This window comes from Haemaphysalis longicornis, unplaced genomic scaffold (genome assembly GCF_048455015.1).
Source record: "Haemaphysalis longicornis isolate Haplotype H1 unplaced genomic scaffold, Haemaphysalis longicornis Haplotype H1 scaffold_5, whole genome shotgun sequence".
Classification (NCBI taxonomy): domain Eukaryota; kingdom Metazoa; phylum Arthropoda; class Arachnida; order Ixodida; family Ixodidae; genus Haemaphysalis; species Haemaphysalis longicornis.
In genome coordinates, this window is record NW_027526385.1 from 67,661,794 (window position 1) to 67,685,617 (window position 23,824).

Sequence of the window (23,824 nt, forward strand, 5' to 3'; positions counted from 1 at the left end):
GCTGAGGAGCGTCGCAAGCGCAGGGATCTGAAGTGACAATTTTTCTTTTTTACTATTTTTAGGTGGGTCTGCCATCAGACCCACCTATCAGACCCACATCGAGCTGCGAATAGTGCTCGAAGCCGCGTGAAAAGAAGTGGGTTGAGATGGTAGAGGGGCTATCACCGTCGGCAGACGCGCATGCGTGTTCTGCTCCTTTCGTTTACCGCCGGTGCAGCTACACGGCGCTCCTATGCGGTTCGGCCACATCTCCGGTGCTCCAGTTACTTCTGACCATAGAGTTTCTTACAGTATACTTACTAAGAAACTCTATGCTTATGACGGCACCTGTACATAACGTAGCCTATAATCCACACTCGCAGCAATAAACGTACACTACGTCAAAAATGGAAGCGCCCCTCCAGCGCTTCTTTCAAAATGATCGAATGTCCGTATTTGCAGCAGAGGCGGTTCTGGAAAGAATTTGTAGAGACTCTACCCACGAAGCCGTAAATTACAAATGTTTGGTGCTTCAGACAAAATAGAAGTTTGGTTCGCTTTGTCCTGATAATAGTGATACCAATTTTATCAACACATAATCCAGATATTAACGAAAACAATTGAAGCAGTGGCCACTCTCCAGCCATTTTCCGGTGATTTTGCCGTGACGTCACACAATCTCGCTTATGCAATTGGTGACTGCGGAACTAAGCCACCACCAAGAAAGGTGACTGGGTTATTGTAGTGGGGCCTCTATACTCGGGAACTTGCTGAGCACGAGTTCGCGAGTTCAATTCTCGGCCACGGCGGCCGCTTTTCTGATGGAGGCGAAAGGCAAAAACGCCCGTGTGTTCGAGATTTCGGCGCACGTTAAAAATCTCCTGGCGGTCAAAATTATTCCGGAGACCTCCACTACGGCGCACCTCATCGCGTGTGTAGCGTCGGCGCGTTAAACCCCACAATCGATCAATCAATTATACTCGGGAACAAGTTTAGAACGGCAATGGCTGATGTACGGTATCACTCCGCCTAAGCGACGGACCCGGATGTCGAAAGGCGCGCGCGTTTTCAAAAGGAGATTGCTACGAATGCGTGATATCGTCTGCCTTCCTCACGTATTTTGTTTGTCGTCACTGCAGTAGTTTACAAGCGTACTACGTCAAAAAAAAAATCACGGGAACGGCTCGTGCCATGTTCAAAACATTCCCAGTAACGCACTACTTGCGCCGCGCGGAGTAACATCCGGCTGCAGTGATGAGCCCCGTTTGACCATATCACTCATACGCTGACGTGCAGCCCCACACTGATAACCAAGTCCTTAGTGCTGGCCCATACTACGTCACTGTAGCGCGAAATTTGAAAACTATTCATCATGTCTTTCGTGGCTGGAAAGGAGCTGAGTTACCAAGGGCTAGTTTTTTTTTTTTGTTATAAACAAAGCTGTATTGTGTTCATGAGCCGTTTAATGATGGACCGACAGAAATAACCCACTAAGGTAAACTTTAGTTACACAAGTCCATATATACGTACGCGTACAGGATATACAGTAGCCGACCGTTTTTTTCGGACTCCAAAAATTCTGACTTGCTGGATATTTCGGACTTTCCCGGGCAACCACCAGTTGTCTCATAGGTGTAATGACTGGCAGATTTTTCGGAGGGCTGTTTTATTCGGACTATTTTTCGTTCCCCTCCAGGTCTAACAAATCGTTCGGCTACTGTATAAAATTGGCTGCTGATGACTCAACTCAGTCAGTTAGGAATTTTCGGTTAATTAGAAGCGACGTGCCGGTCAAGGCAATTTTACATGCAATCCAATGGAAAAAAAAAAAACGCTCAATAATTCGAAGCTAAAACCAATTAGAACGGGTGAGTGAAAGTTACTTTAAATAAAAAGCATCGAAGTGACAGCAATTTCTCGATCTCCCGGGCAATGACACAGCCCATGCATTGGCCCGCGCTCTCACCAACCGGGCCCCAGAGGAGGAGCAGAGTCCAACGCCGATTGAGACTTTCCAGGAAATAACCGAATATTATAGATTAGGTAGAAGGACCTTTTCCCCCCCCCCGCCCAACGCAGCTTGTCTAAAATGCAGGAAAACACATTACGACGAATTCAAACAAACACGTTTCCCAATCCAGTACGATTAGATCATCTATTCCCCACACAATACTCCCCGGAGTGTGCTTTTTGCGGCAATTCAGGCACCCTTTACCACATCGTCTGGGAGTGCGACCGGAACCCCGACCTTCCCCCCATTCCCAACCCTTCCCGTGAGCAGTGGGAGAGCATGTTGTCCAGCTCGAGCCTCTACGACCAGATGATCATGGTTGACCGAGCGGACAGAGCCAGGACAGCCCACGGACTTCCGGACTAGGAAGCCACCCCACAATTTATTTTAGCTCATTAAAGTTTCTTCTCTCTTTCTCTCGATAATACTTAGAATTTTGGAAAACCCCACCATGTTCTGTATTGATATTGGCACCATAGCAACTAAGGCAGTGCACAGTTCATAAAACGCAGGCCAGTTGACACTCGCACCACTGTGTGCATCTCTCTCTTTCGAGGTCCTTAAGCTTCCTAGTTAAGCACAGGCCATCTGAGCGGTTTGTGTGGTGGGCACTTGGGGCTCGATTTCAGCAGTAAGTCTCACCTACCACGGCAACCCTCCTCGTAAGCTCGACTTGGTGACGAAAGTTGAGATTCTGAACAAAATCAAGAAGGGAGACACAGTGAGGACTTAAGAATGCCGTTTTTGTTTTCTTATTTGGAAGTTTGGTTAATTCGAAGTGCTTTGTTATCTCCGTAGACTTTGTATTAATGGGAGTCAACTGAAAATCTAGTACTTAAAGTAAGGGGCGCGACCTCCCAGTCAGAATGGACTGTTTTTGCACTATCACATCTTCAGATGGGCCCTTTTATCTGCCAACATTGATAAGGAAACGAACTGAATTAAGAAAGAATTTCTTTAAAACAGCTTTCTGTAAAGCCCATGATGTTTAAACACCTTGAAAGTAACAAGCATCATTGGAATTTCAATCTTAGTTACTACCCACACCACTATGTTCCCAACTTGATAGGCAGGCAAGACCAAAAAAAAATGTGGTTGATTCCTCTGTCATAGGAATAGGTAAAACATTAAAGTGAAATGTGTGGCAAAATCTACAGCAAAAGGAGCATGATGAGACGTCCTGCTGGCGGGTCGCTTCGGTAAAGGTGTACTGGCGTCATTTCCGTGACAGATATCCCTGCATAAAACACTTTCGTGTTAAAATATAAAACCCAAAAACAAACAACGCTAAGTATAACATACTCTTTAGTACTAAAAGGTTGCTTCGCGCAAGAAGACCCTGTGTGCAGGGGTGCACCCTTTACAGGCCGTTTGCTTCATTGCACCGGCGTCATTTCCATGACGGATATGACGTCAGTGAAATCTTCGTGTATCCCGGAATAAAACACTTTCGTGTTAAGGGGGGACGTGGCTTTCAAAATCAACTTTTTTATTTCTTTGTGGATTTTGATGAAAATTGGCACAGCAACTGGAAATGCTTCTGTGATAACACCATAAAAATTTGAAGTTAATATTTTGATAACTTTTTTATGTATGAAATTTTCTTTCTGTTCCGCTTGTACCGAGCTTGAGCGGCTTATAAAACACGATAGAAAACTTGTTCGAAGTGCTTTGCATTCCCAAATGAATGGGCGAGGTCGTGACAGTTTTAGAATTTTTTTTTTACAACACAATGTTTTTTAGTTTTCATTTTTTTAGAGGTTAATGTGCAACAGGCATGTCAACTGTGAACGATTATTTGAATAAAAAAATCACAAAAAACAAATCTGGAAAACTAAAAGTGTCACGACCTGAACAGTTCATCAAGGAATGTAATGCAAGAAACGGAATCAAAATAGACCCAGCAGTCACGAAGAAATCCCTGGGACAAGCGACACAGGTGGCAAAAAAAACTGTTTTGAGAAAACGGCTTCCGAAGTTGCAACATAGGTTTCACGTATCAAAAGTCGTCACGGTTGTAGCCTTTCATGTCCTTTTGAACATGGGGCTTCTGGAAGGCCTTGCCTTGAAATTGGAGTGCCTTTTCAGCCTTTCTCTTTCCAGAAAACATCATTTTCAGCTCCTCCGTGAAGAGTACATACCCCCCTTTGCAAACCAAACGGAGGGGAGATGGGTTTCAATGGGCTTTCAATGCAAAGTAGGTTAGTTGGTTGGCTGTATCGCACTGGACAACCTCCTTTTGCAGTGTTGTCACCATGGCAACAAGTTAAGCATTTTTTTAACTTAAATTTGAACATTTTTGGCTTTTTTTTCATGTTTTATCTTGCCTGGCACAGCAACTTAGTACTCATAGTGCAGGTGTTCATTGCCAAAAGTTTGCATACCACAAGGTTGAAAATGAGCTACTTTGAAGCTTGGTAGAGTATTCTGCATAACTCCCAACTTCAATGCAAGAGCATATTTTTTTTTTACTACTTTTGACATTCAAGGCATCCAATATTTCTCGCAGCACAGCCAGTATGCCCTGAGCAATGGTATCAATAATTTCCCTAAAAAAATCACTGTTAAATGCTGCCACAGTAACGTACATTTTTAACGCAGAGAGCATATTTTTATTCCTATATTACTAACTCAAACCTGTTTGCATGAAAATTACAAGTGCACGGGAAACGTTGCGCAATAAAGGCGATATGGCTCGCGCGCATCGCAGCGCACGCTTACCGCGACATATCGAGCTTTGATTATACCTGATATGGCTGGTAAGGTCGCTTTTAAGATTAAAACTAACGTCGCAGGCATTAATTACAACTACTGGCGTTCAATCGTAACCGGTTGCCCAGTCATGTGATGCTCCAATGCGCGTCGGCTATGCCGTGCGCGCCGCAGCGTTTGACGCGTCGACCGTTTCTTTCTCAAGGCTAGCGAGCCCACAGTCAAAACACAACAATAACTAAGCGTGTACACATCGCAAATCCGACTAAAAGTTCACTTCACGAACCGCTATCGCAAGCGCGCACACCGCGTCACCCTCCGGGGTCTGGCGACGGTAGAGTCACGCGCACCACGAAGCGTTCGATGACCTCCGCCTTTCGAGCCACACAACTTCCCGTAATCTGGCTCGTTATCTCTGGCATTCCCATCGCGATAACGTCCGTGTTGAATACCACAGATTGAACAGAAACTCGGCCGAGCGAAGCGGCGAAAATGAACTCAATCCGCTCGCTACGCAGCTCAGGCGGCCGCCATCTTGCGTTGCGCCCGCGACATCCAATCAGGAGGGTCGTCGATCTGCGCCCCGACCAGAGGACCAATAGCGCTTCAGCATCTATTTCTAGCTTCGTTTGTGCGTCGTTTCTTTTCTGCCGTTTGTGCGTTTGTGAATGAACGAAGATAAAAGAGACGAGCGGAACCGGAAAGACTATCGCTCGGCCGATCTAACCATATCAAAATGGCCGCGCCCGGTGGCACCGTTGCGGAGATCGAGCGCTCCGAAAATTGCCGTTTTTTCGCCCTTTTGCGCTGATAGTTTGTCACCGCGCCTGACAAAAGTATTTTTTTATGCCACTTTGCGAAGCTTTTCAGCGTAAAAACTTTGCAGACGCACAGAATAGGAAACATAGAAGCCGAATATGCGGGTTTCAAAAAAACGATGTTTTGGTCATTTTTCCGAAGTTGAAAGCCGCGTCCCCCCTTAATACTACATTTGTTCTTGCCTGCCTATCAAGTTGGGAACATTGGAAACATGCCGCATCAGCACAGTAGAGTCTACTGGCGCTTTCAAGGCTAAGTTTACCCGTGTTTTTTTTTAAAACGCACATGAGATGGTTGTTGCTGCACATGCCACTTGCCTCGTTGATAGAAAATATTTTATTGATAGCTCGCTCGCACACACACACACACACAGTTGCACGCACATGTTGTAAATAGCCACGCATTTGTACAGTTCAACAAATACAAAGTATACCACTTTACCTGCGAGCACAAGCAAGGGGGAAAAAACGCAAATAAGCATTTCGGTACAAAAACATGTTTTGGTCTCGCTTTCCCGACGTCACCTACAAAGCCCCAACTGTTGTTTACGCACACAGCCAAAGTTCCGAACCAATTGCAACAGCTGCAAATAGGCCCTTTTGGATTTATTATCACCAAGGCAGGCATACAAACCAAGCTAGCAAAATAAAAGGAACGACAAGAACCACAACAGCATACTCTAGACCCCAGACAACAATTATCACAACCATTCAAGCAAAAAAAAGCACTTCCACTGACAATTTCGCAACAAAGAGTAAGGAATGGCCGCTCCCGGTAAAGGAAGGCTTGTGTGTTGCTTTGCCGCACGCTCATCCACACATCTAAATCAATATTTATTTACTTGTTAGAAGGGCTTCCCGAAACAAGCCCTTGCCTTTTCCGACGCTAAAACAGGGAATGTAATTGCTTTTTGCTGCAACAACTGCCAAATCAATTAACACTCGTGAGACCAGACCACCAAATAAAAAAAAAATCTCGGTGTGAATCATTTCCTTTTTCTATTGGGCTGCTCTTTACTGAGCTTTGTGCGTAAAATAGGAAAAAACAAGTCTAGTCGCCAAACGCCACCGGATACAGGAGTCACCGTCTTCTGTGACAAAATAGTTACTACCATTAATTTACAAATACTTTGTGAAAGATGCTGTTTGAAACTCCTCCTGCAAAAATGGTACTACAATCAATTTCGAAAAAAAAATTCGCAAACATTGTTAAAGGCTCCATTCCAGAGGAGGTGCCACTTTATCTACACTATAAAGATGTCGCCAGAAATACCTCTTGCAGTTAGTTCCTAATTAACAGGTACACAATGTGTTTGTTCAGCGATATATGTCCCCTACTTTTGCCCTAGACTCCAGCAACTAGAACAATGACAAGCTCAGTAGTGCTAACTAGAAGGCTGAATTTGTTTTGGTTTCCGGACATCCTGCAGAAGAAGCACATTTTTAAGACACCAGTCCATAGCCCTTGTGGTGATAATCCACCAGATTTCACATTTTTAAGCTAAATTGGCGTACGCAACCTGACAAAGAATCGTCCCACGATAGATGTGCTTTCTTTAAAAATATGCACAAAGTTTCACCGCCACTTGCCCTAATACGTCAAAAAAGCAGAATCCACACGTTTACGCAATTTACTATAAATAAGCGTCCGTTACGACACTTTCAGCTGTGCCACAAAACCATTTCAGATTTTACAGATTGTGCATCGTGGATACTTTGTTCCAGAGAAAATAATGAAAATTTTAAGAAACACAGAGAAATAAGTGTTCCAATGAACACAAATAGACTAGAAGCTGGTGAGAACGTGTAAATGGGCCTGAAACACAAAGCGGAAACGTCTCAGTTGGCGTGTAAATAAAAACGCTCGTGGCACGCATATATGAGAAAAACCAAGCTGCAAGCCAGGAAAAAATATTTGCAAGACGCTGAGATTGAAAAAAGGTGGAACAAGTGCGCCATGAGGTCATTGCAGATGCATTTCTTTCATATTTTTAAGGCTAGAGATGAACACGAAACTGTGTTAACCAAAAAAAATTAACACACTACAGCGAGCTTTCTTTTTGATATCTTGAGTCCGTATGGCACTGTTGTAGGCCCCAGAAGGAATTAAGGCTAAACACGAACAGACCGCTAGTACATCGCTAATTGTGCCCTTTCAAAACAATAAAAATATTCACAGCAACGACAGTCAGCACCACAAGCATTGTAGAACTGCCATGCTGCAAAAATAGCTTTGTTTCATAATTTTTGACGAAACCAAATTGTTTTTGCTCATGCCACTGAACTAGCACCAACCTGAAAGCATCTGTTGGGTGCTTGCCTACAATTTCGAAACGTCAACAGAATGAACACCGTGAAACCAGGTATATCTGGAACTCAAAGGAGATCAGAAAGGAGTTCGATTTGAATGACGATTCGATGTACAAAACACACAACGTATACAAAAGGGTTTCAAGAGGTTTTTCGCGCAGTATGACAAACAATAATCCGAAATATCCTGGTTCCACTGTGGCAGCAAACAGACCAAACAGACATTATCCCTACATTATGAAAAAAAAAAGCAAACTGAGAGTTGCAGCTTCACTTCACTCACAGTTAACTGGTTCCTTCAAAATACAAATTTGAGACACGAAAGACAAAAGAAACTGAGCACATTCAACGTCTGCGTTCAAACACAGCGAGTCTGCTAATGCTTTTGGCTTTTAACAACGGTTTTATAATTAGAGCCTTTGCAGCTAGAAGACCACAACCATAAGTTTACATCCGCAATCCAGTCACGCAACGTGTTCCACACATTCTATGCTGTGCTGTTCCACTCCTCCGAAGCCCACTCAAACTCAGAAGACACGCACTCCGACGCCGACTAACACATAGCCCGGAAGCATATAAATGAACTTGCCGTACAAATGTTGTACGCTCGCTGTACGGCTTACTCCGAACAAGATGCCACTTAGAAGAGCGACGTGCGCCGAATCCGCTGCTATCCACATGTGTTGCGTGCATTCTACATACTGGTCGGCAATGAAAAAAATTCCTAGCAGGAATGAGTGCTTCATTTGGGGATAAAGCGCACAACTGAAACATGATCAGCAGCCCCAAGCAGTGAGTTGTGTGCTTAGACATGATTTTTTGCTACACTCCAAAACAGTTTTTATTTTAAAAAAGGAGGAAAGCGTTAACTTATGAAGCTGTTCCCACAAAAATTATAGAAGAGCTTCCATATCACCAGGGTTATAAAAGATAATAGGTTGCAACCAATTATTTTTATGTCTTCCGTGTGCCCCATATCACCCGTACCCCACCCCTTCCCCGTATGCTTTCGTATCTCCAACATATTCCCTCACATGCCTTCCCCATATTCCCTCATATTTATACGCATTCCCTTGTACCTCTTCTCCATATTCTTTTTAAAGTAGAGGAAGCCATGGCGATTGCAGAGCAAAACACTAGGCATACGAACGTTCAATACCGTACGGTCCTGCTATTTCTTATTTTTTTGTGTGTTGGCATTCTCGAACTTCTACAAAATTTGAACAGCTCGAGCCTTTCTGCCCGCTTTGTACCTTTACTACGATGCACTACGCGTAATTTTCACACAGAGGGTTTCCAACCACCCTAGCCTGTACGATGCAGAGAAGTTGCATGTGCCGAAAATCGATTGGCAATTGGAATTCTGAAATTGCAGACAGCGCAAAAGCAAAGTTATTACTTGCATATTCCCTTTAATACCCTTTAAAGTTATTACTTGCATATTCCCTTTAATACTCTTGCAATTACTATCACTGCTGAAACTGAAAACTGGTGAGGGATTACCTTTATGTTATGACGGTGTTCATTGTTAGTAGCCGTTTCATTGAACAGGGTAGCTTTGGGCACTGTTTGTGAGTGTTTCCCAAGTTCCAATACACTTCGGTAGTTTAAACCAAAGCCCAAGAAAGGGGTGGTGACCTTCCACACAAATGTGCGAGTTCCAGTCAAACTTCCAGATACAATATCTGACACACACATCTGCAGCCACGTAGTCTCAAGATTGTGTAGGTCCATTCACCCCATTCAAAAAAGTGTTTCAGGGCAAAACTAAAAGCGGGTTCAAAAACAGATGCTCCAGCGTCAAAGTGTTCCTTCAAGTGCCACACAAATACAGGCCCGCGTAGCTTCTGAGCTCAGCAACTAGACAGCAGAGTGTGACACTAACACTTCGCCTGTGCATTTATAGTATTTATTTTTTCTCACCCTATTCACAAACAGCGATAGGACACCTCGCAGCAACTTTTTCCTTACACGTACTCAGAGGCACACTACTCGCTCACACGTCTGCGGCTATGCCAGCACAGAAAGAACTGAAAGGTGAGACAGATAGTAAAAACCGCGGAACCAGAAAGGGAGAAATGTTAGATAGTCGGTGCTCAACGGGATCTTCAAATAAGTTAAAACACAGGAATAAAAAAAAAAACGTCGCACTGCCGAGTATCGCCAAATCTCGCGCCGGGAGCGATTGCGTAACCAACCAGCAAAGCCGAACTTGTCGACATCTCACGGAGCACAGAGGCGGTGACTAGTTCTCTGCGCTCCCAAGGCCATTTGGTGACTTCACGTCGTCTTGCGATCCTTCGGCCACTCACCGCAAACAGAGTGGAAAACAGCAGCTCGCCGCCTCCATTGAAGGCCAGCGGCACAGACGTCGCTGTCTCTATACTGTCAAATGTTACAGCCTGGCGTTTGTTTTCTCAACAACACCTACTCCCCGGCAATGAGCTTTCGCCTGGTAACCACCGGAACACAGTGAAAACGGAACCGACCTCGTCTAGTCAGCGTTCGAGAGGCCGACTCAAACCCTTGCAACGCTTCTCATGGCGCCGATGGCGCCTATGCACTGATTGCACAGAGATGCACTGCGGGTCACCGGAAACACAAGGCTGAGTTGACCTGCACCTCCAACGACACCCACGTAGGACGATAGCCGGGCTGCATTCTTGTTCCGTGCGTCCGACGAAGCCATCAAGAGAAGCCTTTCGTGTTCTTGGTGCCCGCGGCGAAGACGGTGAGCTCCGCGTTTGAGATGTGTCACAACCCTGCAAATGTTACAGCGACAACTATAACATCGTCACCGGGACTTTGAAGGGGCCACAAAGACGAAATTCGTCGTTTAATTTGAACAAACAAGCATGTGGTAGCTCACTCAATTCCAACCCGGAAAGTTACTTTTTTGCAAAAAGAAAAATACTCAGAAGGAAATATCCTGAAAAACTCAAATTTCGCGCTACACGACATCAGCTGTGACTAAGCAAAGGGAACACTGAAAATATAGTCATTGCAGTGTTAACTGAATGCTAGCATTCCCGTTATATGAGCATCAAAACTACAGGCACCATTCCAATCACGCAGTCGTGTTTCTTGACCATCGCTTTGGTCAGCAGCTGAAACAAGATCTTGGGATGTCATAAAGACCCGACGAGACAATGGCAGATAAGTTACCTCAATTGTTTGTTTTAAGTTTCCAATAAAATTGGTATCACTGTTATTGGGACAGGGCAGCCTTTTATTGAACCAAGCTCCTATGGCACTCAACGTGCCACTCACCGCAAGGCAGAACCACAAGAAAAGCAGCGACCTTCCTTTCAGCTTTTCTATTTGTGAAACGACAGGTCGCTAAGATCAGCTTCTGGAATATCCTTTTTACAGCCCCCTCCGAAGGAATAGCCACCACAGAATCATAAGAAAAACAAATTGAGTCTCTATATTCCTCTGACCAACAGTAGCTCGGCATTACTAAGCAGCTTTTTGGCAGATTGATTTTGGCACCTAGTTAAGCAGCAAAACTGGGTCAACTTTGGTTCACGATCACCTACTGTATAATGTGTAATTTAGATTAAGGCGGAATATAGGTTTCCCCCTTACTATGAGGCAGAAAAATTCAATAAAAAAAATTTTTGGTACAAATCGTTTTATTGCTCGGCTGCTAACCTGTCCAAACATTTTGATTTCTTCTGGCTTCACCAGTACCTCACGCTTTTTTTGGACACGCCAAACTGCCGCTGCATAAACATATTTTCGTTCACTTCAGCAAACTGATTGATTGTAGGGTTTAATGCACAAGCGATGAGGCGCACCCTAGTGGAGGGCTCCGGATTAATTTTGACCACCTGGGGATCTGTAACGTGCGCCGAGATCTCGTACACACGGGCGTTTTTGCTTTTCGCCTCCATCAGAAAAGCGGCCGCCGCGGCCGGAAATCGAACCTGCGTCCTTATGCTTAGCAGCACAACGCCTTAGCCACTTTGCCACCGTGGCGGGTACTTCGGCAAACTCAATCGCTTTTCCTTGAAAGGCAGCGGTGAACTGGAACCGTGTGCCAGTACTCCCTTCGCAGCTGGTGCTGGCTTTTCGCTAGGAACACTAATAGTAACTGCACAAAAAGAAAAGGTGGCGTCGAACGAGTTGCTCCGCAACACCGATGCTGGTGCGATGCCAAGAAGAAAAGCAGCGCTCCATGTTGCCAGACGACAATTGGTATTGTGCCAAGGACCGGTATATAAGTCGACTTTTTTCTCGAAAAACCTCAACCTATGCTCCACGCTATACGGTACCAGTTTTTTGTTATTGGGAGAGAAAAAAAAAAAAACCATTGCCTTCCTGAAAAATAAAACAGGGGTAAATGTGAACAGTGTCTACACAGCCACTTGGCATTCCTGAAAACGTAGCAACACTAATCAGGTAGACGTCACGTGCCGCTGCACTGTCTGATTATTCTGATAAGGTGATAGCCCCTCAAACAGCGATTTCGATGAAGCAAAGTTCTCGAATTACCAACTTCTGTTTTTCATGCAGGTTTTCCTCCAATGGTTGCAAAAAGCTATCCATTAATAAAATTACTAAGCCGTGTACTTAATAAACAGGGTGCTGGTGTTGAACAAGCAGTGACGTTCTTTTTCTTTTGTGCTGACCATTGGTAGCTTTTTCCGAGTTAATAGCTTATCCAGGTTGAAATTAGGTTGCGACCTCACAAATTCTAATGGGATCTGTGCTCTAGTCAACGGAATGTCAGTGCCCAACCTTTGAAATGTCAGGTGCCAGCATCTACAGAGGCCAAATTGCATAGAACATCGAGGTGTGCAAATATTCGAAATTTCGAACGCGTAGCAAACAGCACTTGTGACTAGATTTGATTCGCAGTAGAGTTTTACCCTTCGAAATATTCAAATGTTCACAATTTAATGACTTTAGAGCCCCAAAACTTGGCTCTGTCGCAAGACACACGACCGCTGAAGTTTCACCGATTGGCTTCCCCATTATATGGCTTCTCTGCACGACCCCAAAGCTGTGCAAAAAGCTTAACTGAAACCTGTACCTGTACTTAACTCTTTCGCTACCGCAGAAAATTGACCAATTTTGGGGGGTCCAAGAAAACATTTTTTTTTCTGCTAAAAAATTATTTAGGCACTCATTGCAGGAGCACAAAATGCAGATTATTTAACGGCCTTTCCAATAACACCAGTTTTTTAAAGGTTTTCATATATCATAGTTGTGAAAAAAATATCAAAATCAAAAGTTTTGTCAAGTTGTCGAAAAAAATGATAAAAAAGGAGTTGTGTATATCAAACCACCAGTAGTAGAAAAAAATTAGAATATACATTTTGCAGGGAAACATTTCAAAAACACACCCTAAAAAAAATGTCGACTTGCGCGGAACAGTTTTTCAGATATAAAAAAAAATGTTAGCACGCACGGTGCTCGTGTCATGCGGTGAAGCCCAACCTCTAATTCAAACTGTGCAATTTTGGGTGGTTCCTTGGAATAAATCTGGCGGTTTGACGTTATCAGAGGCACCAATTTGCCCCCACATAACGTAAAAACATCTTGTCAATGGCTGACTTTGCATTTACAGCGAGCACAATATTTGGGACAAGCACGCGATGCAGAAAAAAACATGCATGAAGTTGAAAACGGAACGCCGTGGCTGATGTTTGTTGTCGTTCACGGTCAGTTATCTCTCAAAACATAAAGCTGAGCTTTATTATCATCTTCTTACTCGCAATTGTAGCCTTGCTCGCAAAAATGAGGTACGATGAGCTAGAATCGTCCCCTGCGATCTTTGGCCGAGCAGCAGTCGCGCGCTAAAAAAGATCAGCACAACGAGCCTCCTCTATTGCAGCGCCACCTAACATTTTTCAAATGAAACAGTACAATAACTTATCAGAGACTCCGTCCGAATAGACAGTTCAACTAAGCAGCAACATTAGACACCCGGATATACCCTCGCATGAAAACGAAACTGGAAGGCGAACAGCTGGCAGTGTAAGGCCGGTTTGAAGCGCTGTCTTCGGCGGAACAGATATCTGGCGACTGGGTGTGACCTTTTGACTTGCATCTGAAGTTCTTATCGCAGAAATCGGGTTAGGGTGGGGGGAAATGAGGAGCGGCGTGCTTTGTTCGAGGAACAGTCGCGGACGCTTCAGGCGCCATGGCAGTTAGCCTTGAAGTTGGGTAACTGCGTAGTTGCGCTAAATATGAATTTCGCGATGCAGAAACGAAACCAAAACTGTTGTAAACTGTTTGGGAATGGTCCTGGGGTAAGTACAACTACCAGAGTACTTAGGACAACTTGCGCAAAGGCAATAAAACTGCCTAAAATCATAAAGTAGCTTTGCAACCAGGCACTGCTTGACATTTTCAGCCGATTTCTGGGATTATTACTGTCAGAGCGTGAACCTGACGATTGAAAATCGTTTGCTAGTTCCCCATTCACGCCCTGATAGCAAAAAACAAGCGCTGGTGCAGAGTAATTACGAGTTGCACGCATTCTTCGTTGGTAGCCTTGAGGCGCGATGACCACGCCCCTTTTCCACAACCAGGTGATTCAAAAGCGTGTCAAAAATCACGTTTCCGTTGCAAAAATGAAAACAAAACTGATTTTGAAAGGCCATTTTCTGATTTAACTCCGAACAGCTTTACTTGTTCGAGAAACGCCTGGAACGCTATGAAAAGGCGCTCCCAAAAGTATCGATCAAATTGACCGATTTTGATAGGTGCGGTAGCGAAAGAGTTAACTTAACCTGTACTTACAGCACATGGAGGACCCCACTTTCTTTTTTGTGGAAGTGTCAGCCAAATCTCCACAGCCCTACTTTGCCTTGCTTTAATCTTTTTTTTTTTTTTTTTTTTTTCCCTGTACCCCTATCTTGTCCTGATTTATCTCGTCTTAAATTTCAGTAAGTTGTTGGTGACTCTTGACATCAGGGCTCTTGAGTATGCCTCGGCACTTGCAGTTACACCTGGGCCAGAAGGTGGAAGTGTTTATTAAAAGGTCCATGCAAGCAGTGGCCTACTGTTTACCTACTGCTGGAAAGGGCCCGTCTGTACTCGAGCCACACAAAACGCTTTGTCCTACCGGTCGTAATCGCGGAGGCAATCCGCCTCTTTCATTGCGGTGTGCTGCCACCTAGCGTGCCTAGCGGAAGTTGAAGCGGTAGGGTTCGCCGGCGTTTCCTCCGGCTGCGTTCTCGTTGTATGCACGGCAATCCCACATTGCGGTGAGGAGCAGCCGAAGTTTTTCTTCTGTGTTGGTGTTATAACGCCTTAAGATGACAGCCCCTGGTCATCACATAATACCAGGCGGCTTCTTATCACTGAATGAGGGCTGGCAGAAAAATCTCGGACAGATCCGCGTGCCGTCCGAGCAGCAGAGCGAGCAGTACTTGGAGTCGTCTGGAATGAACTGCGATCGCCAGCCAGCTCAACAAAGGCCGGCAGTTCGCACATGGCCTTTAAGCGCTGGACACATGTACGATTGGCACACGCGATTCGCATGCGACTGATCGTTATGACTGTCGCCACGACTAGTCGTACCCGTGAATTTAAGACACATTGCCCGATGCGCGCATGCGATGCGTCGTCGGCGTCGCTCAACTCATCATGGTCAACTACGACGATCGCTGAGCTGAATTTGTAGATTCTGCGCGTTTGTTCGCAAGAGATGGGTAAAGCAAGCAATCGTGAAGCGTTTTCTGCCTTCGGAAACAGTCCGCGCACACGCCGGCCGCGCCTGCCAGCTCGGCACACTCAGCGGCTCGAACTGGCGCAGACCACGGTGACGGTAGCAACCGCGCTTGTCACTGCTCTTCTGAATCAATCTGATCGCTAAAAAGAAGTTCCACATGCGAGAAAGTAGGTGTTAGTGTGGTGAAAAATTGTGCTAGGGATTGTTGTCAGGGTTTATTGTTTAGTTTAAAAGCGGCGATCCCATATCTGCCGCGATGCAAGCCTACGCTGACCGGACGCCGCTGCGCGCGGTGCGCCGAGCGGCCGAGAGATGGCGATACCTGCGCGGAAGCATCGAATCAGGCTACGCAGATGTCTTGGTCACCGATCTCTCAAACGGCAGTTATAGCTTAAATAAAGTTCCACATGCGAGAAAGGGGATGATAGTGTGGTGAAAAGTTGTGTTACGGATTGTCATTCGCATTTGCACAGATAGCGGCGATCAAATATCCGCTAGGATGCTAAGCCTAAAGTTCCCATCACCAGAGCCGACCCGAGCAACGCAAGCCGCCTTAGCCGATCGCGTGCGGCTGACGGGAAGCGATAGAAGCCGACACCGTTCCCTTTTCGGCACTCCGAGTTACAGCGGAACGCAGCACAAGTTGTGGGCATTGTTCCGCTCACAACGAGCACACACAAAAAATCAAACGATGTAAATACAACCACGACCCCTTCCCGCTTGTGCGGGAGCTGTGGGAAATGTCGTCTGCTGCCCCTGCCGGACTGGTTAGAGACTTGGCCGCTAGGGGATTGCGCATGCACAGTGGGGTTGTGAAAGAGGCGGATTGCCGTTAATCCAGTCGGTTTGTCGGCCTCAGTGTAAACACAGTAAGCAGTGGCAGCAAGTACTGGCCACACATTGCAGGTAGTGGCACATGGCCAATTCACTGCTATCCACAGATTCCACCCAAATACTGCCCCCCAATTCTAAAATTCCCCCCTTCTGGCAGTATGTCCATTGCAGAAGTGCAGTAAGCAAACTATTGGATAACCAAATCACACCGGAATAGGTCGTGCTCACCTCTGGCCATCGGGCGTGTGCGTCACTCGGCCTTCACCTCTGCCTTGTCCCCCTGGTGGAGCACGTTCTGGTTGGTCTGGTCGTTCTCGTACTCCACAAAGTCGTCGAACAGGCTCGGCCAGGCCTCGGAGTCGTCGTACGTGCTGAGGTCGCGCCCGGCCGTCTCCGCAAAGTGCAGGAACATGTTCCACGTGTCACTTGTGATGCCCCGCACCTCGGGGTGCTGGTCAAGGAACGCCAGCCACCGGTCCAGGACCGGGGGCGGCTCCAGCGAGAACACCAGGCGCCACAGCTGCGCCGCCATGTCCGTCGGCAGCGTGCGCTGACCCGACTCGAGGCCGAACCGGAACGTGAACCGGTACAAATCACGGAACCGGATTGGGTCACGCGCCTCCGCCAGGAGGTCGGTGAAGCGCATCTGCACGGCAGACACTGAGTCGGCGCGGAGCGCGCGGCAGCCACCGAGGAACTCGTCCCGCGAGAAGCGGCACATCTGCTGCGCGTTAAACTTCCACGCGAGCAAAAGCACGCGAAACTCCTCGGGTTTGACTCCTAAGTCGTCACAGAGCCGAACAATCCCCTCGGCGAGAACTGCGTCTTCTTCGGGGTCCCGGTATTTTTCAAAGAACGAGACAGCGCGTGCTTCCGAGTAACGCGGCTCGAAGGCACCCCTGCGTCCGGCGTCCCGCTGGAGCCGGGGGTAGAACATGAAGCGCTCGCCAATGCTCGGCCGGGGTGCGGCCGCTGATGTGATGGCCACGTTGGAATCGGAGGTAGCCGCCGAGCCAAGCCCGGTGGGCGTGGTGGTGGGGGTGGGGCTGGCGAGGCCTCCGCCGCCAGGGGGCGTGCTGGCGCCCACCAGGTGGGCGGGACCTGCCACCGCCGCCTGGCTGTTGGTGACACCCGTGGCTCCGCCCTTGGTGCACGCAGGGTCGAGGAACTTCAGCGGGTGGTCGCCGGTCGCCGGGTCCTGGCCGAGGCAGCAGCACAGCGCGTTCCCCATGAGCTTGACTTGCATACCATGGTGCTGCAGCGAGACAGGTCAAGACACATTTGGTAATCGAGAGAAAACGGCAGAAAAATCTCGATCAAGGAGGGCGGTGTCGGTACAAAAGAAATGCCTGCTGCCACCTAGAGGGAAAAACTGTAATCAGCAAAAGCACAGTAAATAACACGGCTACTGCCATTCATGTTGTAAATCAAGAAACACATTTGACAACCTCTGTTCATCAAAAGCCGCTCAGAGTAGCAGCAAAATAACCACACCGAAATCTCATCATAAGCCAAAAAAGTGACCACTAATGACAAGCTGAAGCCCTCAAGACCTCAAGAAGCGGGCTGAATAGACAAAATTGCATAGACATAAGCAGGAGTGGTAAACACTACACAGATTACTGGCGTAAAATGTGTCATAACCTGCAACGTACGATAGAAGAGTGCTTAGGACTATTGAAGGAACTCAGCATAGTTTTACTTAACACTAAACACAGATGATGAAAGCATCAAGTTCACAAGACGCTCACGAAACATCTGACACTGCCTTGCTGCACCAAGCAAAAAATTTCTGAACATGGCCCCCTCATCGCAGTTAAAGAGTACAGCGAACTCCCATTAAGACTAACTCGGTTAAGATGAATTCTCACTTATGCCGAATGTAGGAAAGTTTGCTTGGTTTTCCATAAAGCCAATGCAAAAAAAAACCTGCTTAAGACGAACAGCCTTGCATGTACTCTTCGGTCAAGACGAACAACTGAACAACTTTCGTAGTGACCACCACTTCTGGCGATTCTGGGTAGCAAACTTGGAAGTCTGAGCAGGGTGCGGGGGGCCATTCACGCGACCAGAGGGAAAGAAAGGTGAAAGGAAACGACAGCCCGAAGCGAATTCACACCACAGAGGGCCGGAGGGAGTGAGAAAAAAAGGCATGTGGATAAAGCTACCACTTCTCCCTCCCTTCATCCCCCGGAGCCGGCAACAAAGCAAAGCAAAGAACAGAGAGAGGGCGAGTTTTGTGGCCGCTCTGCCATGGAGGAGAGAAGCGCAAAACTAAGAGGATAAAAGAAGTAAACAAGACCACGAAGGAGACTTCTTGTTCGCGAACGTAGCAGCTCTGCTGACCAATGCCGTTTCTCAGCGGGAGCATGCGAGTTCGTGTCGGTTCGCGTCGTGAGCCCCACGGCGTTCCCGCCAAGAAAGCAAGGAGTTCGCTCTCCGTCTTTGGTGCATTGTCGCTCGAGGTAGCGGGTGTATGCTTTGTCGCCGCTTGGACTGGATAAAGCCAGCAAGAGCTCTCGAAGATGGTTTTCTATCAAGTTGTTAACTTTAATATATGATTTTCTGTCTTTTGAATGACGATCTGATTAATTGTGGGGTTTAACGCACCGACGCTCCAGATTGATTTTGGCCACCTGGGGCTCTTTAACATGTGCCGAAATCTCAAACACACGGGCGTTTTCACTTTTCGCCTCCATCAGAGAAGTTGCTGCCGCGGCTGGGAAACGAACCTGTGTCCTTGGGCTCAGCAGCACAACGCCCCAGCCACTGAGCCACCATGGCGGATTTTTTGCCTTTTTCTTCCATTGTAATCCTACTTCATTCACCGTCTTGACGCAAGACATTTGCATGCACCTGGGCGTGTTGCCAATTCATTTTTTTTTGGGGGGGGGGGGGGGGGGGGGGAGGGGGGGCTCTGATGAGACGAACTACTGTATATATTTGAGACAAAGGTTCCAATAAATTCTGCTGTGAATCAAGCGCTCGTCCTGTCTCTTCTTACTCTATCATTGCACTTGCACTCTAAATAAAAAAAGAAAAGAAAGAAAGGAACGGTGTACCAACTTTTTTGCAGACCAAACAAGGAGTACAACACTGAAAAGGGCCTGCAAAAACCCCAGAACATAGGTACCCCCCTGTGGCTTACCCTTTTCTCCAAAATACAGATTGATACAGCTAAAGAAATGGAGAGGGGCAAGGGGGCACAGGCTGGAACTTGGGGAGTGGGCAGCCGGACATCCACCCACCCAAACTGGGAAAACCCAGAAAAGCTGTCTGTGCCAAGGCTATCGCATTTCATTTTCAAGGAGCGGAATATCTTTTAGCTGTCATTTTTCCCCATTGCGCGAGCCACTAAGAACGCTAGACACACAGCATGTTTGAGACCCGTGACTTATACACGGCTAAAGCCACTATGGTTAGATTAGTTAAAAGCATCTCGTAAACTCACTACTTCCAACTGTGCTTCTGGGACCAAGTGCTCAACACTTACTGTGCTCACAACGTGGCTCAAAGTTTACTGATGGAATGCAAGAACCAAGGCAATGTAACACAAGTAACACTCTAAACCTGCAGAGCATACTGCGTACTGTGTAGAATCGGCATTTTTCTGGATGAAAATTTTAGTCTCTCATGGCATATGATATCTCATGGCATATGAAACATTCCTATCAGCGTGTCATCCCTTAAAAATGAATCTGGTCTGTCCACTCTTTTGTCTTGCCGCAGAATCGCTACACTATCACTTTACCACAAGCTTTATCGCAGTTCTTTCAGCCACCCACCTTACATCGCCCCCGCCGCGCGCATTTCACCCGGCACGGGGCCATCCACTTCAAGTCTACCAACCCCGTTCTGGCAACACAACTTTTCCTGCATCTTTTTTCTGCCGCGCAGCTGCAGAATGGAATGGCCTTCCTCAGAACATCGTTTCTATTACCTGTCCATCACATTTTGTTCAAATTGCATCCATGTGCCTGTCTTGTTAAAAAATTGTGGCATTTGTCACATCCCTGTACAACCCACCCCTTATGTATACCCCCTTGTGGGGTCTTAAAGGAAATAAAATGAAGTGAAGTGAAGTGAAGTGAAGGGGTTATTGCTTCTGCGCTGTCAGAGGGGTTGGCAACTTCCTGACAGCCCAGAGTGGGCACAGAGGAAGCCCCATGCATTGACAGGAGTCGTGCTACGCCAAAAACATGCGTTCCCAAGGCTGCAACTCACCGGTATGGTAAGACTGGCCCAGCCATTTTTGTTTTAATCACGGAATATGATTAAAGGGGCCATGCAGACAAAACACAAGTTTGGTTCATTCGAAAGATTGCCTCGTTAGACTCATACTGACACCACTTTTAACGCACACTTCACTGAAGTAAGCTGTATAATTAGGAAAAAAGGGAATGGCCATGCGACCCACTGGCCCATTTCCTGCAACAGAACCTATGATGTCATATGCCCTGATGTGCAAATGGCTGGCACCGGAAAAGCTAACGCAAATTAGGCAGGGCTTATAAGCTTTCCGAACGAGCTATTCACACTTAGATGTAATGCGTATTCATTTCACAACAGTAAGAATAATGGGGTAAAGAATGGAAGTTACGAAAATACACGTAAACATACAAGTACTGATGCGCACTGCTGTTGGTACTGGGTGCACTATGCTTGTTTTAGCTGCACAGCAGACGGTCACTTTGGAGTTGTCTTACACAGCACTGGTCGACTGGTGTGACCCTGCTTGTCGAGCATACCCCATGTTTCATGAAATGATTACTTTCTGCCATAACAAAAACAAGCCACGTGTAAATACGGTAAAAAATAAAGCAACGGCGAACAACGGTCCCCGGCTGACTATGGTAGTGCCATCTGGGAGGACTGACGGTAAGCAAGGCTGCAGAGCCTAATGCTGCACTGGAAGTTGTTTTGAACACCCGCCCTCATGACTTCATGCCACACATCACGAAAACACCCGATTTCGTGGGAGAATCAAAATTTTAACTTAAATCGATTAATTTCGCAGTAAATAAAGCATCGTTTGCTGCCAGACAAGCGCTGGGGGCACTATAAAACCTGAAATCTTTCAAATAAAACAAACTTGTATTTTGTCTGCACGGCCCCTTTAAGAAGCAAAATATTGCTGTTCACATGTACACTGCATCTCCATTGTGATCATGCCCCCACATCACAATCTGTGGAGTGACTAGCTCCTTATCACCATCCCATTTCTTTCAAGTGACACTGGCAAATCACTGAGCTCATCACATAAGTAATACTGAGCAAGTGTGACCATCAGTGGACTCCTCCTGCACAAAATGCAGATTAGACAAGAGTACAATGACACCCCATGGTGACAACACCCCACAGTGATAACAGAATGACTCCAAAGGGTTACGATACTCCTATGTGGCTGAATGACACATGGTCATCAATTACCCAGTAATCAATAATGTAAGCAACAGATTGGGGAGGATTGTATATGTGCATTTGCATGCATATGAACACACCTATCACCCTACCTTATTTTATTACAAACTTTCTCAAAAGAAAACTAACCCTGATTTTTCGTTATCCCAATATCCCTGTCTGTACAAGCCTCAAACTGTTTTTCAGGCTAATAGCTAAGTATCAAACTTGTGGGTAAATTTACTACTTTAAATGAACCCAACTTTCCAGCAAGTGCAGAAGTCATTGGATTGTTTTTTCTGTGGAAGTCACGAAAGCAGCCACTTTAAAAACTATTGGCTTTTCGAAAGCTTTGATGCACTGGCAGGGGACAAAATCTGAAACACCATCTTTTTAGAGAATTTTCAATCAGTAGATAAACTGCTCAGAGTGTTAAAAATTTCAGTCAACTTTACGTTTACTCCCATTCTGTGTTACATACCAGTAAATATACTGAGCTGCTTTATTAGGCTGCATGTAGCGTGAGATTGTGTGCTTACGTGTTCGCCTATAACACTTGCTACGTGTAATGACTACGCACCATCACCATGCCGCTTTTTGCCACAACACACACACTACTACAACAATAATTCTGTCAGATTGTCTACAATAACATCAGCAATTATGAAAATCACCCTTGCTACTTGACTTCAGCTGCTCGTCCTTTTGCAAATGCAAGACCCATTTTAGGTGTTACGATTGCTTAACAAATGACGTGCCTGAATAGTTTAAGATCGCAAATGTTAGTTCACTTGCAAAGCAACGCGGGTATGCAATAATGAACTAAGGACGTAGCACCGGTTTCGTTTTCCAAACGTAATTTACTCCGCACGCCAGTGGCAACAGTGCTCCAGCTGCCAAATTGCTGGTAAACAGAAGCACACGCGAAAATGTTCAGTGCGGGAGCCTAACTTGGAATCGCCACACACTGTTTGGATTATGTCCAAGGACTTCGTTTATCTGTTTATACTATGGAACGTTGTCACGATTACGTTCTGACAACATTTACGAATATGAAAGGGAAATAATAATACGGGCACGTCCAACTACAACCGAACGGTACAAAAATAAGTAAAAATACAGAATTCTCGCAAATTCGACCCGTAGACGCCAGGTTAACTAGCATTGCGTGATAACGTAAATACGCCGTCAAAATGTTCTTAGCTACAACTATGGCTGAACAATCGGGACAAATTTTGATTTGCCCGCTGAACACGACGCTCACGAGAAGAACTCATCAAACGCTGCGTGACAAACCCCAAGAAACAGTTCTGCTGGCAGCACGAGACGAAAGTTTACGCCGCTACGCGCTGTTTTCGACTACAACGTGCGTTATGGCAGCGAAATGGCTTCGCGGTTTCAGCGGACCACTTTAGAGACTTTCGGGTCGGCTGGCGCTGCTAGACCGCTGCGCATTGTACCGTCCAGCTGGGTCAGATGACCGCGGAACTGCAAGGCAACTCAAGCAAATCGACCATTCTTTTGTCCCGTGTCGGTCAACTCGACCAAGGCAGCCCTCGCGTAGCGGTGCGTTCAGAACTGTAAACTCGAAACAGCGGACATCAAACAGAAGCGCTAGGACGCTGAAGCGGTTACACGCCTTACATTTCACATGACGAGGTCTGCCGGATGTCTTTTTGGGGCCGTTTTCACGTCGCAAAAACTTCTCACGAACATTAGCAACTCCGCTCTGTCAAGCACAGAAACCACCGAAGACCAGCTTGATTGTGCAGACATCTGAGAGATAGTTGCGCCCTTAATACGGGTGGTAACCAGCGCCCTACTAGGCGGGTATTTCGGCTGATTTTTTAGGTTGGTGAAACAATAATTTTATATTACAATAAAACAAGCACCCCACTGGGACATTTTATGCTTTTTATGGTTCTGTTGTTTCTTCAGTACGACATTAAAACGCCGCCTGTCTTCTTGAACACTTGAAGAGGTAACAAATGTTTTTGAGTCATTTGTCTACATATCAAAATGTTTGTGCCAACTCGAACATATAAACTGTACTTTATTACCGTTTTTTGTATT

At 46.2% G+C, this 23,824-nt stretch overlaps 1 protein-coding gene across 1 annotated transcript; it reads right to left on the reverse strand.

The window, feature by feature from the left end:
* Positions 1–5,839: 5,839 nt before the first annotated feature.
* On the reverse strand, positions 5,840–23,553 carry Sccro3 (defective in cullin neddylation 1 domain containing SCCRO3). Its single transcript, XM_077670623.1, has 3 exons — positions 23,396–23,553; positions 16,580–17,606; positions 5,840–10,592 (listed from the first exon to the last, which is right to left on the reverse strand). The coding sequence occupies exon 2, from the start codon at positions 17,595–17,597 to the stop codon at positions 16,602–16,604; it is 996 nt and encodes a 331-aa protein (XP_077526749.1). The 5' UTR covers positions 17,598–17,606; positions 23,396–23,553; the 3' UTR covers positions 5,840–10,592; positions 16,580–16,601.
* Between the last annotated feature and the right edge of the window lie 271 nt (positions 23,554–23,824).